The sequence below is a fragment of the Nematolebias whitei genome, chromosome 23 (assembly GCF_014905685.2).
Source record: "Nematolebias whitei isolate Nwh7 chromosome 23, NemWhi1, whole genome shotgun sequence".
In the NCBI taxonomy this organism is placed as follows: domain Eukaryota; kingdom Metazoa; phylum Chordata; class Actinopteri; order Cyprinodontiformes; family Rivulidae; genus Nematolebias; species Nematolebias whitei.
In genome coordinates this window covers 17240119-17255433 of record NC_056520.1, presented here as the reverse complement: position 1 = coordinate 17255433, position 15315 = coordinate 17240119, and the positions used below count along the sequence as shown (strand labels likewise).

General features: G+C 40.6%; 1 protein-coding gene across 1 annotated transcript in view; it reads right to left on the bottom strand.

Moving 5' to 3' along the window:
* The window catches only part of als2b (alsin Rho guanine nucleotide exchange factor ALS2 b), a 47104-nt gene that overhangs the window by 3527 nt on the left and 28262 nt on the right, over positions 1 to 15315 (bottom strand). The window contains exons 17-33 of the mRNA XM_037696447.1: positions 14267 to 14337; positions 12226 to 12292; positions 11955 to 12145; positions 11133 to 11198; positions 10919 to 11017; positions 9306 to 9470; positions 8448 to 8559; positions 6805 to 6882; positions 6596 to 6729; positions 6349 to 6513; positions 6150 to 6267; positions 3099 to 3256; positions 2905 to 3009; positions 2654 to 2830; positions 2522 to 2579; positions 2374 to 2435; positions 904 to 1053 (exon numbers count right to left, since the gene is read on the bottom strand). Coding sequence (XP_037552375.1) covers positions 904 to 1053; positions 2374 to 2435; positions 2522 to 2579; positions 2654 to 2830; positions 2905 to 3009; positions 3099 to 3256; positions 6150 to 6267; positions 6349 to 6513; positions 6596 to 6729; positions 6805 to 6882; positions 8448 to 8559; positions 9306 to 9470; positions 10919 to 11017; positions 11133 to 11198; positions 11955 to 12145; positions 12226 to 12292; positions 14267 to 14337 — 1976 coding nt within the window. The remainder of the gene's footprint in view (positions 1 to 903; positions 1054 to 2373; positions 2436 to 2521; positions 2580 to 2653; positions 2831 to 2904; positions 3010 to 3098; positions 3257 to 6149; positions 6268 to 6348; positions 6514 to 6595; positions 6730 to 6804; positions 6883 to 8447; positions 8560 to 9305; positions 9471 to 10918; positions 11018 to 11132; positions 11199 to 11954; positions 12146 to 12225; positions 12293 to 14266; positions 14338 to 15315) is intronic.

Below are 15315 nucleotides of genomic sequence, written 5' to 3'. Positions count from 1 at the left end.
ATCTTTTCAAGCAATTCCACAATTTTTTCACCCACCTTAAACTTTTTTTTGGTCTAGTTCAGCAAAAATGTGCTCTCTCCACTTCCTACGGGTAATTTAAGCTTCTTGCTACTATTTTAGCAGTTTTTTTGTTGTTGTTGATAATTTCAGCTATTTCAGATAATTTTCCACTTATTATGCTCCTTTCTGCTTCGTTCAGCAAACAAGTTTTTTCTACTTTCTTCTACACATTTAAGCTTGCTCTACCTGTTCAGTTATTTTAAAGCATTTTTAGCTAACTTCAGCTGTTTTCAGATAAATTCAAGTATTTTGTAGTAATTTCTGCTTTCAGCCAAATTAACTTTCTGCTAATTTCAGCTTGTTTTGCTCCTTTCAGCTTTTTTCTGCCAGTTTCAGCTTTTTCTGCTATTTCAGCTAGTACTTGGCCGTTTTGTACTAAATTTAGCTTTTTCAGCCAATTCCACTTTTTTTACTCATTTCTGCTTCTTTCACTTCCTTTTGGTAGTTTAAGCTTCTTTCTACTTTTTCAGCTATTTTTTGTTTAGCTAATTTCAGTTTTTTTAGCTAATTTCTTAATTTTTGTGCTCATTCCTGCTTATTTAAACCTAATTAAGCAAATATGTTTTTTCTGCTTTCTTTTGTTAACTTAGGCTTGTTCTTCCTTTTCAGCATGTGTAGCTAATTTCAGCCGTTTTTCAGCAAGTTCTTCTGCAATAAGCATTCACACTGCATTTTCACAGGACATACAATTTCTCTACTTTTTTAGCTGCATGTTTGGATTTCCTGCATCGGTTTAAGTTTTAAACCGCAGCAGCATCATCCTGCACCCTCTGATGTCTTTTGTTCTGTCATCTCGCCGTCATCCTGGCGGTTTGTGTGTAAATGTTTGTGTGAGCGGCTGACCGAGCGCGCAGCACCACGTAGAGGAAGACGGGAAACAGGTCGTCCATGGACCACAGGAAGTCCTGCTGCAGCAGCGACTGCACCTCCTGCGTGATCTCCTCGAAGGTGAGCTGGATCACCTGCAGCTTGTCGCACGGGGTGAACGTTGTGCTGCAGGACAAAACAAACACCGGTCAGTGCCAGATTGATCAGGATTAGGATTACTTGATTGTGTGAACTCTGGGCCAGAGTATTACTTTTACTTCTGAATACTTTGTGATATTTTAGACAGTCACAGATCTAAACGTTCAGCTCTTCCAGGACATGGTTGCTGTGACTTTTACGTTTTGTAACTTTTATACTTCTCACAATATTCAACTTTATTTACAAATATTCTACTCATTGAAATACATTCAGATCTTTTCAGGTCTTTCAAAAAAAACAAAACAAAAAAAAAAAAACTAAGAATCTGCTTCAGCAAACCTGCTCCTTTTTTTTTTATTAGACTTTTAGTTACTTTTAGAAAACCAGAAGCTATAAGTAGCAATAAGTTAGCTTTTAGCTAGCCTTTTACTTTATTTAGCTGGCTTCTTGAAGCTTTTAGCATTCAGCTAACAATTTATTTAGACTTTTCGCTATAAATTTTCTACTTTTGGCTAGATTATAGCTATTTGGAGTTTAAGCTTAGTTAAGGTATTACAACATTTTGATTCTAGTTCACCTTTAGCAACGTCTAGTCTCTAATTTTTAGATCCATTTAGATACCCCTTTGCAGCTTTAAACTAGCTTTTTGGCACTTTTATCCTCTGGATGCCTGTTTAAAATAGGTTTTAGCCCACTTTTGGCTAGATTAAACTAGCTTTTTGTAGATTTAGCAAACATTTTGCTCCCTTTAGTTTAGCTACTTTTGGAATTTAGCAAACATTTTTGCTACTTTTAGCTATCAATTTGCTACATTAGATAGTATTTTGTAACTTGTGGATTTTAGGCAGCATGTTCTTTTTTTAGCTAGTATTTTCTTTGCCATTAGTGTGTTTTTTTAGCTTCTAGCTAGTGCTCTGTATCTTTTAACCTTTAGCTATTAATCTGCATATTTTAGCTTTTAACTATTAATCTGCATATTTTAGCTTTTAGCTATTACTCTGCATGTTTTAGCCATTACTCTGCATGTTTTAGTTTTTAATCTGTATATTTTAGCTTTTCAATATTAATCCACATACTTAAGCTTTAAGCTATTAATCTGCATATTTTAGCATTTAATTTACATATTTTCACTTTTAGCTATAAATCTGCATATTTTATCTTTTAGTTCTTAATCTGCACATTTTAGCTTTTGGCTATTAATCTGCATATTTTCGCTTTTAGCCATTAATCTGCACATTTTAGTTTTTAGCTAGTGTTCTGCATCTTTTCGTCTGAACAGCTGTTTCAGCTGAAAGTCCTTGGAGACATGCTGCATCAACGTCTGGTTTGTTCTGACGTGAGCTGGACCTGATCTGCTGCAGAGTTTCCACCGCGGAAGCGAAACAGGCGTCTTTGGTGCTCGGGATGACCTGCAGAACATCAGGAAAATCTTTTTTAAAGGAGGTTCTTCATATATTCAGCTGCAGCTTCAAAAGGCCAAGTAATAAAACGATACCTGCTGCTTTTTCTCAAAAACAGTCAAAGAGGCTGGGAGTGAAACGGGCCAGAACTTCCTGCAAAAGAAACAAAGGTCAGAAAGGTGGACGGGTTCGACTCCTGCAGCCTCGGTCCACGGGGCTGGACGTACTGCTGGACGCCCAGGAAGGCGAGCAGGGCGAGGTCGGGCTGCTTGTTGAGGCGGAGGACGCACTCCCAGTACACGTCGTCCTCCTTCTCCTTCTCCAGGGCGTAGAGGGTGAAGAGCGGCGGGTAGAGGCGAGGCAGCAGGACGGGGAGCAGCAGGGCGAAGCTGCTCACCACGCGGCTGAAACACAAACAGGGAGGAGGTCATGTGATCTGCTCCAGCTGGGAGCGCTGCAGCTGCTGCTAGCTCTGTACCCGGGTCTGGGTGGCTCCACGGGGGCGTCGGAGCCGGGCTGCAGTGTGCTCTCCGTAGCCTCTGGGATTAGACCGCCCTCTTCTGGCAGGTCTGGGAACAGAAACCTGCAGGAATTTTAAAGCAAACGTGGCCAGTTTTGTACTGGTGCAGCTTGAAACTGGTTCGACTCTGAAATTGAAGCTGCTGCACAAACCTGACGATCCGGAAGATTCGGTTCAGGTAGGACTTTATCTCCTTGACCGCCTGCTGCAGCAGCCGACGGTTCGCTCCGACGCCGACGTACGTCATCCTGTACACCGCCACCAGGGTCTCCACCAGCCGGCCCAGTGGGTGGAGGGGGGTGTCACACGCCTAAAGGTGAAGGGGGAGAGTGTTTCAGTCCAACCTGAACCGATAAATCTGGAGCGTGACTCGTCCGTTTACACCAGAATTACTGATCTGTCTTTTTTCCCCCTCAGCTAAACGTTCAGGTACCTCTAAAGACTAAATCTGTTTTTTATTACTAACAATTTAAATATTAAAATTTTAGGATAATTTTGATGAGTTTCTTTTCAACTTAAGTAAATTTTTGTAAAATAAACATCCCAAAAAAAAAAAAAAAAAACGAGTCTTGGAAGCGATAAAAAAAAAAGACAATTATTGAATTTTAGCTTGTTCCTTTGGACAAACACAAACAAGACAAATCCAGATATTTCTCTTCTTTAATAGTTTCACATTGTTCGAAATCTGATAATTTTAAGCAGATAAACACAAGAATCTGTTAAATTGTGCTTTTTCACGCCAATCTGTGCAAAACAATTGCTGCTTCTGAAATTAACTTCGTGTTTGCTTTATTTTCTATTCTTTCATAATTTACAATAGTATAAAAACAAAATAAATAAAAAAACAAGAACAAAAAGAAAATTGATGGATGAAATCTGAACCAGGGAGTCTGCCTTCAGGTCTGGCAACTCTCAGGAGCTGAGAAGGACAAGGAAAGAGCTGGATGCTGGTATGAAAAGAGCCAAAGCAGCATATGCAGAAGATCCAGGGACACTTCTCCTCACAAAACACCCAGAACATGTGGAGGGGCATTAAGTGCATAACGGATTATAAAGGCAGAGGTGTTCAATGCCCTACTAGGGATCCATCTCTGTCTGATGCTCTAAACAGGTTCTATGCATACTTTGAGGACCCGAACAGACCACCTAGCACCAGACTCATCACAGGAAGAAGAGTTCCTCAGCGTGACCTCAGCAGAAGTAAGAAGTACTTTCAGGAGGATTAATCCACACAAGGTAACTGGCCCAGACAACATCCAGGGAAGGTGCTGAAAGACTGTGCTGATCAACTCTGCGAGGTGATGGAAGACATCTTTAAAACTTCCTTCACCCTGGTGACAGTTCCCACCTGCCTGAAGACCACCACCATTATTCCAGTTCCCAAGAGCTGTACAGTGACTGGCCTGAATGACCATCGGCCAGTGGCCCTCACCCCGATAGTCGCTAAATGCTTCGAAAAACTGGTCATAACCCACATCAACGCTAACATCAATATCAACGAGGACCCTCATCAGTATGCATACCGCAAGAACCGATCAACAGAGGATGCCATCTCCTCTGTGGTCCACACTGCTCTCACCCACCTGGAGCAGAAGGACTCCTACGTCCATATGCTCTTTGTGGACTTCACATCCGCCTTCAACACCATGATCCCCCAAACCCTGATGGACAAACTATTCACACTAGGACTAAGCCCCTCCATTTGCAACTGGGTCCTAGACTTCTTAACAAACAGACCACAGTCAGTACTTGGGTGTACACATGAATGACAACAACACCACCAGCCTGATCAAGAAAGCTCATCAGAGACTCTACTTCCTCAGACGGCTGAGACGAGCTGGTCTGGGAAGCTCAGTCCTCACCTCCTTCTACAGGTGTGCAGTGGAGAGCATCCTGTGCTCCAGCATCAACATGTGGCATGGAGGCTGCACAGCTGCAGAGAGAAAAGCTTTACAGAGAGTGGTGAAGGCTGCACAGAAGACTGTCGGAATCAGCCTCCCCACCTTCACAGACATCTACACCTCCAGATGCAGGAAGAGGGCCACCTGCATCATGAAGTACCCCACTCACCCAGCACACACACTTTTTGCCCCACTCCCCTCAGGCAGAAGGTTGAGGAGCATTAAGAGCAGAACCACTTGGCTGAGGAACAGCTTCTACTCTGAGGCTGTTAGACTCATGAATCCCTAGCCAGGATAATCCCTGTGAAAAAAAAAATCACTTTAATGCCACTTCGTTGTTAATATGTGCTGCTGACCATCCATGATGCTGATCTCATGCTGCTGATTTATTTCATGTTGCTGTGTTCATTCATCCTCATCTACTCACAAAGACTCATGTTCGTGCTGCTGTTGTTTGGCGCATTGTTTTGTACTATTAGTGCTTAGTATATTCTTAGCTCATATCTTGGATCTTATTAGTTTTTTTTATAATTTGTATCTTTGTTGGATGTAACTGGACCCTGTACATAGTTTTGTTCCACCTCATGCACCACATGTGATGTGAATGACAAAGACACCTTGACCTTGAAATTAAACTGTCTTTTTTCTTGTGCATAGCAATATTCTCTTTAAACACACAAACCTACAATAACAACAATAATATTACAATAATAATAATATACAAAGCCCTCAACATCCTAGCTCCATCTTTTATACGAGATCTTATTGTTCCATATTTTCCTAACAGAGCACTTTGCTCTCAGACTGCAGGTTTACTTGTGGTTCCTAGAGTTTCTAAAAGCAGAATGGGAGGAAGATCTTTCAATTATCAGGCTCCTCTCTTGTGGAACCAACTTCCAGTTTCTGTCCATGAGGCTGACACATTGTCCAGTTTGAAGACTGGGATTAAGACTTTCCTATTTGACAAATCCTATAGTTAGTGTTGGTTTGGGTTGGCTTCAGGCAGGTGACTTTGTTTTTCTTTGCATCTTTGTTAGTTTGTGTTAGCAAAACAGCTAATGAACAGATTTTAAACAAAACTTTTGGAAAGTAACCGTTATATATCAACAACTGATTTGCTTTCTAAGACGATGTGACTGAAAAAGTCCCAAACGTCTGGTCTTTGCGAGTTTTCCCTCTTCATGGTTCTCTCTGACCCGATCAGAGCCTGCGTGAAGCCCGTTGGGACCTTTAACGATGGTCCATGTGAGACGTGTTGACCACAGAGCAGTCGCACTGAATCTGAGATTTGTGCCTCCTCACCTGGAGGAGGTAGAGGCGGATGGTGTGATATCTCTCCACGGTGATGGGTCCGTCGTGTTGCGGGACGACCTCTAGACTCTCCAGAGTTTTGCTGTGACTCCGAGACAACGTCTCTGGACTGAAACGCACACAAACAGTCAAAACCTTTATTCTAGAGATGGACTCAAATGTGGTGCAGGCTGTAAATATCTGATCGGACCTGTCCTGCACGTGCTGACGGTTGGTGGTGAGCGCCACCGTAATGCTCTCCCAGGCTTTCTGGTTCTCCCCTTGGCCCGGCGCCTCGCAGCCCATCTGGGTCCAACACTCCTCGAACACAGCCTGCCACTTGTCCTCTGCGGACACACACAGACGGCCCAACTTCCTGTCACAGAAGAGAAAACAAAACAAACTTTAACAAGCTAGTACAGATGTAACTGTGGAAATGAGACACTTGGCGAACTTACACGGCCCGGTTCTTGTCCTTGTCAAAGTCAAACAGGTGGGGTTTGAAGTAGGAACCGGTCACTTTCAGACCGGACCCCCACTCGCCGCTGAACGAGCCCTCCAGATAGTCTCCATTCGCCATGGTCAGAACACCCTGGGGGAGACAATCAGTGACTTTATTCAACAAACGTGACGTCCAAGACGCTTTCATGCGGCAGAAACCAGTTACCTTTCCACTGAGGGTCCAATCGTCGGAGAAATCCCCCTCGTAGGTCGTATCGTCCTCTGACAGAAGGACTCCCGTCCCCTAAAAAACAGCAAACTTTCAAATCCAACTTCATCTCTTTAACAAAGCTCCTAGAAAGCTTGTTTTGGACTTAAATACATGGAAAAAACATGAAGATTTGTTTCTAATTATGTATTTTTTCATGCTGCTCACTTTGATGTTTATCAACTAATGGTGAACTTCATGTATTCCTAAAAAAAAAGTTAGGCCTTATAATAGTGAGTTTGTCGTTTCAGTATTTACATGATCGTTTTCCATTTTTTTAATTTAATCCATGTGTTTTTGCAGACACTACATACTGTGCAATTCTTCTATGTTATCATGTCGAAACATTCAGCTCATTCAGGAAATAGGCGCTATAACTTTTAGTTTTTGTAACTTTTATATTTTCAACATATTTACTTTTGAAAATACTTTAATCACAGAAATACAGTTCCTTCAAAATCATTGTTTCTTATAAATACTCGATCACTTTATACTTTGTTTTAGCTACCACTCTGCTTTTGTTGCTAGCCTTTCACTACATTAAACTTCAAGCTAGCTTTATAGTTAGCTTAATGCAAACACAAGAGGGCTAAGTATTCAGCTCTGAGGCACTCCCCTAGCCCTCGAAAACTTTTAGCTAGCATTTTCATATTTTTACCTGGCCTTATATTTTTTTGTTTTTAGTTTGCATTTTATCAGAGTCAGAGATTCTTTATTGTCATTCGCACCTCATGTGGTACATGTGGTGGAGCAAAATTATGTACACAGGGCCCCAGTTACATCCAACAATAAAATGTAAATGAAAAACAAAGATAACATCTGATATGAACTAAGAAAAACAAACTAAATGTACACTAAACACTAATAGCATATAAACATTACGTCGAATATCAGCACAAACATGAACACGAGTCTGTGTGAGCAGATGTGCACGCATGAACACGTCAACATTGAAACAGATCAGCAGCAACATTGAAACAGATCAGCAGCAACATGATGTGATTTTTTCACAGTGATTATTCTGGTTAGAGATTCATGAGTCTAACAGCCTCAGGGTAGAAGCTGTTCCTCAGTCTAGTGGTTCTACACTTAATGCTCCTCAACCTCCTTCCTGAGGGGAGCGGGGCAAAAAGAGTGTGTGCTGGGTGAGTGGAGTCCTTCATGATGCAGGTGGCCCTATTCCTGCATCTGGAGGTGTAGATGTCTGTGATGGTGGGGAGGCTGACTCCAACTGTCTTCTGTGCAGCCTTATCATTCTTGCGGTCAACTAAATGTTTTTAATCACATTTCTTCTTCTAGCCTTTGACATTTTATCTAGCCTTTTGTTACTTTTGGCTAGTGTTTTACTACTTTGGACTTACTTTTGTGATTAGCTAATGTTCTGTTCAGCTTCATCATAATTCAGCATATTTCAGCAGTCATTTAGCGCTCAGTGTTCACACTGCTTCGTTTCTATAGTTTTAAACGATTTCTCAAGTCCTAAACACGACAAGTTCCATGATTCCTGTCTGGATGTGATCAGTTTTAAATCTTTATTCTCATATTCATTCACTGAGTTTATTCCCATTTAGTTCCCATTTTTTTACTACCCAAGTTCTCACCATCATCTTATTGTCTTTAAAGGCTCCTTCGTAGTAAAGACCAAACTGAGTGACGACGACCCCGGTGCCCTGCCGCTGGTGGTCCTGCCACATACCCATATACTTTTCTCCTCTGCAAGAAACAAATCTTATGAGAACACACATTCTGAAAGACCTGCAGAAAAAAAGAAGACAACGGAGAAGACATAAAAATATAAATAGTACACACAAGGAGACAAAAAAAGACCAAAAGAAGACAGAGATAACGTAAAAAGGACAAAAAGGCATAAGGAGAAAACTAAGCATAGAGAGAGAAAAGAGATACCGGTAGATGTATTAAAAAGGACACAAAAGGAGAAATTAGAGCAGTTTTTAAGGATTTAAAGATTTTTTTTAAAAGTACTTTGAAAACTACAAAAGTTACAAAAACCAAAAATCATCGTATCCATATATTTGAATGTTTTGATCCATGAATGTTTAAAACGGTACAAAGTTTGCAGAAGTAGTACAACTGCAAAAACTGTATGAATGGAACGTGAATAATGAAAACAAGATCACTACAATGTGAATGTCGAGTCGTCATAATATAGTGAGTATTTTTATAGAAGTGGGTAGGGATGCACGATATTATCGGCATGGTATCGGCCGATATCAGAGTTAAAGTTAAATAGCGGACATCGGCCATTCCATCAAATAACTCACAGATATAAAAAGACACTGTTTTTGTTTGACAACCCAGTGACAAGGACGCCTGCAGCACCAGCACAACATGGTGATGTCACGTGCGTCTACCTGATCTGATCAAATAGGTTTTAACATATCACCATATCGCATATTGGCCAAAAATCCAATATTGTGCATCCTTAGAAGTGAGCGTACTTTGTGATGTCATCAAAGACTCCATATCCTGTTTTCTTGTCCTGCAGCCACTGGCCGATGAAGACGCTGGGGGAGGACGTGTTGTGCTTCCCGCTGCGCAGCATGCCGTGGCCGTGTCGCACGCCGTCCTGGAAGGAACCGTCGTAGACCTCACCACTGGCATACCTGAAGTCCAACACAAGCCGAGTCTCTTACAAAAACTTTTCACAACTTTCACTGGTGGAAAGTTAACGTGAAACCAAATTGTTCCAAAGCACCAGACTGTAAGAACCTTGTTTCAGTTTTGAGTTCTAACTCTAAAGAGGTGGATAAAATTATCAAGAGTTTCAAACAAGTGAACACATTTGTCTAATGGCTTTTCACACATTGAAGAATTTTTGGCATTTTTAAATCAGAAAACTGTGGAAACTGCAAAGACTAAACATTTTTCTGATCCAATTGACTAATCATCACAATTCTTGTTTTTTCTTCAAACCATAAACTTTGCTTTTATTGCCCTGCACTCCACCAACATTGAGAACTCGGCTAAAGAGCGACAACTTTTGAAAATTCTATTTTTCCTCAAGGTTGTGAGCATTAGGGCCCTTTTTAGCCCCTTCCTACGATCCCTCCGTCTGACAGTTTAAACTGGTCACTCTGCCTGATTTAAATGAGATTATTGGTACATGGGTCCTGCTAGTTGCGGAGTGCCTCAGAGCTGAATACTTAGCCCACTTCTCTTTTCTTTGTATTTTCTTTTTAATCTTCTCTCTGGAAACATGGAGTCACATTTCATTTTTATGATTATGACACCCAAATATATATGCCATTAAATCAAGAAAATCACATTTCTATGAACTGACTGTTAGATTGTGTTGAAGAAAGCAAGGTGTGGACGTCAAACTTTTTACATTTAAACAAGAGCAAAAAACAAAACAAGTTTTGTTGTTTGGGCCCAGTGATGCTTCTAAAATTCATACTCATCTGGGCCCTTTAGCATTTTGTGATGAGCCAAGCCATTCATCACCTAGATCAGTTCCCTTGGCAGGCCGCTCATCTATTTTTTTCTTCTTCTGTCGATGGGGGGTATGTGTGAGAGAAGCGGAGCGCTACGTCAGTAGCATTTTTGCTTTTGCTAGCGCGTATGTATTGTGCGCCGCTAGCTTAGCGCTACGTCAGTGCTGACGGTTATCGCACAGAGGTGATGCGGGCATTGAAGGACATTCGGAAGGCAGGGCGCTCAGTCCTGTTGACAGGGTGGGGCGCCCTCCTTGGATAATGGTAGGGGAAACACTGGTACTGGAAAACATCACTCCTGTATCTAGCATCACTACATCGGCTTCAAGGTTGTTTTCCCGAGCAATTTTAAAAGTTATTTTATTGGTTTTTAGATACAATCATGGTATTTTATTGGTTTTTAGATACAATCATGGTGTTGCTCCAGCATATCTGTCCAACTTGCTCCACCTGTACGTTCCTTCATGCTCTCTAGGTCAGAAGATCAGTTGTTGCTGGTCGTCCCAAAACCAAAGAGGCAGAGAGGTGACAGGGCGTTTTTTAGTTGCTGTCCTCAAACTGTGGAATGACAAAAATCCTCACTTAAAACTTTTTTCCCCCTCTGTCTTTGAACTCACCTGTATGACCCCAGGCCGTGCATCTTGCCCTCTTTCCAATATCCCTGATAGAGATCATTCTTGTTTAGTGTCTTATTAGGAGCCACAAGCTCCCCAAAGCTGTAGAAATAAACAGAAAAAGATGAAGAAACGGGATCAGAAATCTCTCACAGACGATGCAAACTGAGCTTATATTCAGACAGACTGAGAGGTGATCTCACTGGCTGAAACGTACCCGTCTTCCAGTCCGTTCTTGAATGATCCAGTGTAAATTCTGCCATCAGGCCATTTTAACTCTCCACTAAAATTAAAAAGGTAAACAATAAACTAATGAATCAAAACAACAAAACTAGAGAAATTGTATTTTCGGCTGAAATCCAGTGTGAAAGTTCAGTAGTGAAAGTGAATGACTTTGCTGAAATTTGATGAAAAAGCTAGAAGTGAATGGTTACAGCTACAAAAAGCAGAACACTAGCTTTAGGGTAAAAGTAGCCAAGGGGTAAATAAGTCTAAAAACATGCATGTTAGGCTGCCGTCAGGTCCAGGCCTCCCTTGCAAAAGATATCTGTGATCTCAATAGGATTTGCCTGGTTAAATAAAGGTACAAATAATAGGTATAAATAAATCATAGGTAAAAGTAGAATAAAACAACAAAAATATAGCCAGTTTGCTGAAGCAGATTTAAAAATGAACAATATTTTTGACAAAATTTAAGCCATCTTAATGTATTTCAATGGGGAATTATTTGTAAACATAGTAATATATATATATATATATATATATATATATATATATATATATATGTTATAAAAAAAAAATTCATAGCACAGACCCACCGTATGAGCTGAACGTGTTGTTTCATGAACGGCTAAAATAGCACAAAGTATACAAAGGTACTTGGACGACAAAAAAGACTGGAAAACAAAAAAATAAATAAACAGGAAAACAATAGTGTGACTGCTGACTCAGCATTTAGAATGCTGAGTCAGCAGTCCTAAAGTTAAAAACTCCTCCAGTTAAAAATAAATAAATAAATAAATAAAAAATAGTGTCCAACCTGCCATGGGGCTTCCCAGTGAGCCAGTGACCTTCGTACGTCGCCTCTTTGAAGCGCCCGTCTTTATAAAAAGTGTAGGACGCCGTCCTGCAGATGGGCGGTTCGGACCTGGGTCCTGAACCACCTGCGTTCCTCCCTGCCCCACTCAGAGCGTGAGCCACGGCCTGGTTAATGGCACGAAGCCACTTGGACTTAAAACGAGAGAGTGAGCACAAAGGACAGGAAACGCAGCTTTTGCAAGACGTGCGTTTAAAAATAAATAAATAAACACCTTCTCTGTGGGGGACGAGGCGAGCAGCGTGAACGTCTCCTCGGGTGTGATGACCTTTAACCCCTGTCTGCTCACAAACACACAAAAACAAGTAAGTTGGAATTTAGCGGTTTCATTTGTACATTGCATCTTTGCCATACTGCCATCAAATTTCACAACACAATAGTTTTTCCCCATTTTTTTCCCCATTTTGTCAAAGTTATTTTAATAAAAAGTGGGCAAGGGACTGTTAATCAGAAATGTAGATGGTTTTTACACCAAGTTAAGCACACTGAAAAAACACCCCACTTCGGTTCAACTTAAAAAATATGTAATTTGTCACACCTACATGTATCAGTTTATCTCAAATTAAAATGTATAACTTGGTTTAAATCATACATTTTAAAAGTTAATATCAAGCAAAAGCAAAATTTACATTAATTCAAAGTGAAAGTTTAAGTTGTATTAACCATACACCACTTTTTTATTATGTTAGAAATGAACTTTTGCAGTTTGGTTGAATTTAATATTTACCTCTTTATTAATGTCTACTCTAAATGTACCATACTTTTCGCCATATAAGTCGCACCTTTTTGCATAATTTTGCATGCCCTGCAACTTATGCACCTAAGTGAATGATACACGTTTTCCCCATATTTATAAACCAGTTTTTGTTTGAGATCTGACGATTTCATTCATTCTGACATGGGAAATATTGAACACTACAATTTTCAGCCACTAGAGAGCGCTCAACTAATATGGCAAGCCAAGTGTTTTATTAATAGGTAAAAGTGGCTATTAATGAGACCTTAGCTTGCCATACTAAGCCACCTTCGTCTCGCTCTGGAACTCCCAGAGCAATCGTCAAATCAGCTGCATTTCACCGCGCCGTCCAGGCAAAATGCAGCTGATTTGACCATTAAAGTGCATTTATTAAGGAAAGGTTCGACTGATACACATCTTTACTATAATGTCGAGCAAACAAATAATTGTTTTTAAGTGTTAATCTTGTTAAATTCTTGTTGAAGTCCTCCCGTGCACGCTCCCGCTGCCGCCATTTGGCAGCCAATCAATTTTTGGCACAACACCGGCCCACATTTCCGGGTGACGCATAATAGATGCGACGTATACGGCATAGATACGTATATCTATGGATTTTTCCACTTTATTAGACATATTTGGACTAATGAGAGTTATGGAGTGGTGCGATGTGTACAGCGGAAAGTAAAGTAGTCTGACATCCAGACTACAACACTGTATGAACCACAGAGAACCAAATTATCAGTGTCCAAATAAATCTCAGGTGCAACTTTTCAGTCTTCTGTTTAATTATCAGGAGGAAAACAAATTATATTTAAAAAAAAGTTCCACTTTACAATAGGGCTCCCCTTATAGATGGCTAATTATTTTATTAACCTTTATTTAACCAGGCAAATCCCACTGAGGTCACAGATCTCTTTTGTAAGGGAGGCCTGGGCCTAACATGCACGGTTTTGGTCTGTGGGAGGAAACCGGAGTGCCAGGAGAAAACCCACGCATGCACAAGAAGAACATGCAAACTCCACACAGAAAGACCCCAGGTCCAACTGGGGATTGAACCCAGAACCTTCTTGCTGTGAGGCAACAATGCTAACCACTGATCTGTTGTGCTGCCAAAGTTAATGTCTAATAAAGTGGCAAAAACCATAAATGCCAAAAATTTTTTTTTTAGCATACTATGTACTTTATCACTGCATTATAAGTATCTACAACTAATATTACATCCTAAATGAATAGGTTTACAAATGCATATTGTTCTTAAAAGGTAGTACTTAGTCTGAAATGTTTAATATAACAACTCTAGATGAAATATAGGTGAACAGATTTGGTTCACTATTTGGCAAGACAGTGCTCATTTTTGTCTCTCTGTCACCCTTAATTAATGCTTAATAAACAGTAATTAATGATTTATAAAGTGTTTATAGAAGAATTAACGTATCTATAAACTATTTATTAGACATATAAGGGGAGCCTTATTGTAAAGTGGTACCAAAAACATATACATTATCAGCGTTAAACTTACAGTCCAGTGTCGTCCTCAGGCATCGGCTCCACCCACAGCGTGGCCAATGGGAAAATGTGATGGGTGGAAAACTGGACAGAAAATGGGAGAACAAGCGGAGCAAAAGTATAAAATTAAGAAAGACAGTTTACAAAATGTTTAATAGGGAGCACAGAATCAACCAACAAAGACAGTCAACATAAAAAAATAAACTGCTCTAGCTTCTCAGTCTTCATCATCCTCTCCTCTAACACACAAGTTTTCAGTCTTTGCATTGGAGTTTCCTTTTTGTGGAGGGTAACAGAGAGCTCACAGGACAGGAAACGATGGCTTAGAGCTAAAACTTGTTCATTCTTCCCTCAACAAATCCAAGAACTTTCCAACAATGGGTGCCATTTTCTTTAGTAATACAGTAGTCCCTCACTACTTCGCGGTTTGACTTTCGCGGACTTGCCATTTCGGGGGGGTTTTCTACGCAAGATTGTACAAGAAAAAAATTTGTACACGACACACGATTGTCAACTTTAATATTACTCACGTGATTGGGAAGGTAGTGGATACAGTAAAAAGTTAAACAAAAATACTTCAGATAGGGTGTTGCCATTTTATAGTTTTCTCTCAGTAAGCCTACACTGTATCGCCACTCAAAAGGACTACATTTCCCAGAAGCCAACAGTGCTTCCAGCCGTTGCTTTCTGCCGAAATGGAGAGGAAGTTTTGAACAGATCCGAAAAAGTTTGGTCCTTATTCATAGTGATTTCAGCGCTCAGTGGAAGCAGAAAGCCGTACGGAACAGACCGGGAACTGCACCAAAACCAGACTTCTAGCATCATCGGTGAATCTGAGTGCTGCTTGCCAAATCAGGGAGCCTCTCTGGCGGGGAGGTGTCGCTTGGAGGTCCGGTGCTTTCTCTGGCACTCAACGGGACTTTTTTCCATTCGGATTTGAACTCAATCGCCATTGTGTGCTTTGTTTGCAGTGCGTAGCTACTGTGCAGTGCATATACCTATATTGTTAAATTATGTAGGTTTAAGAGTTTAGAACATTGCAAGAGTGTGGGAAGGGTTTCT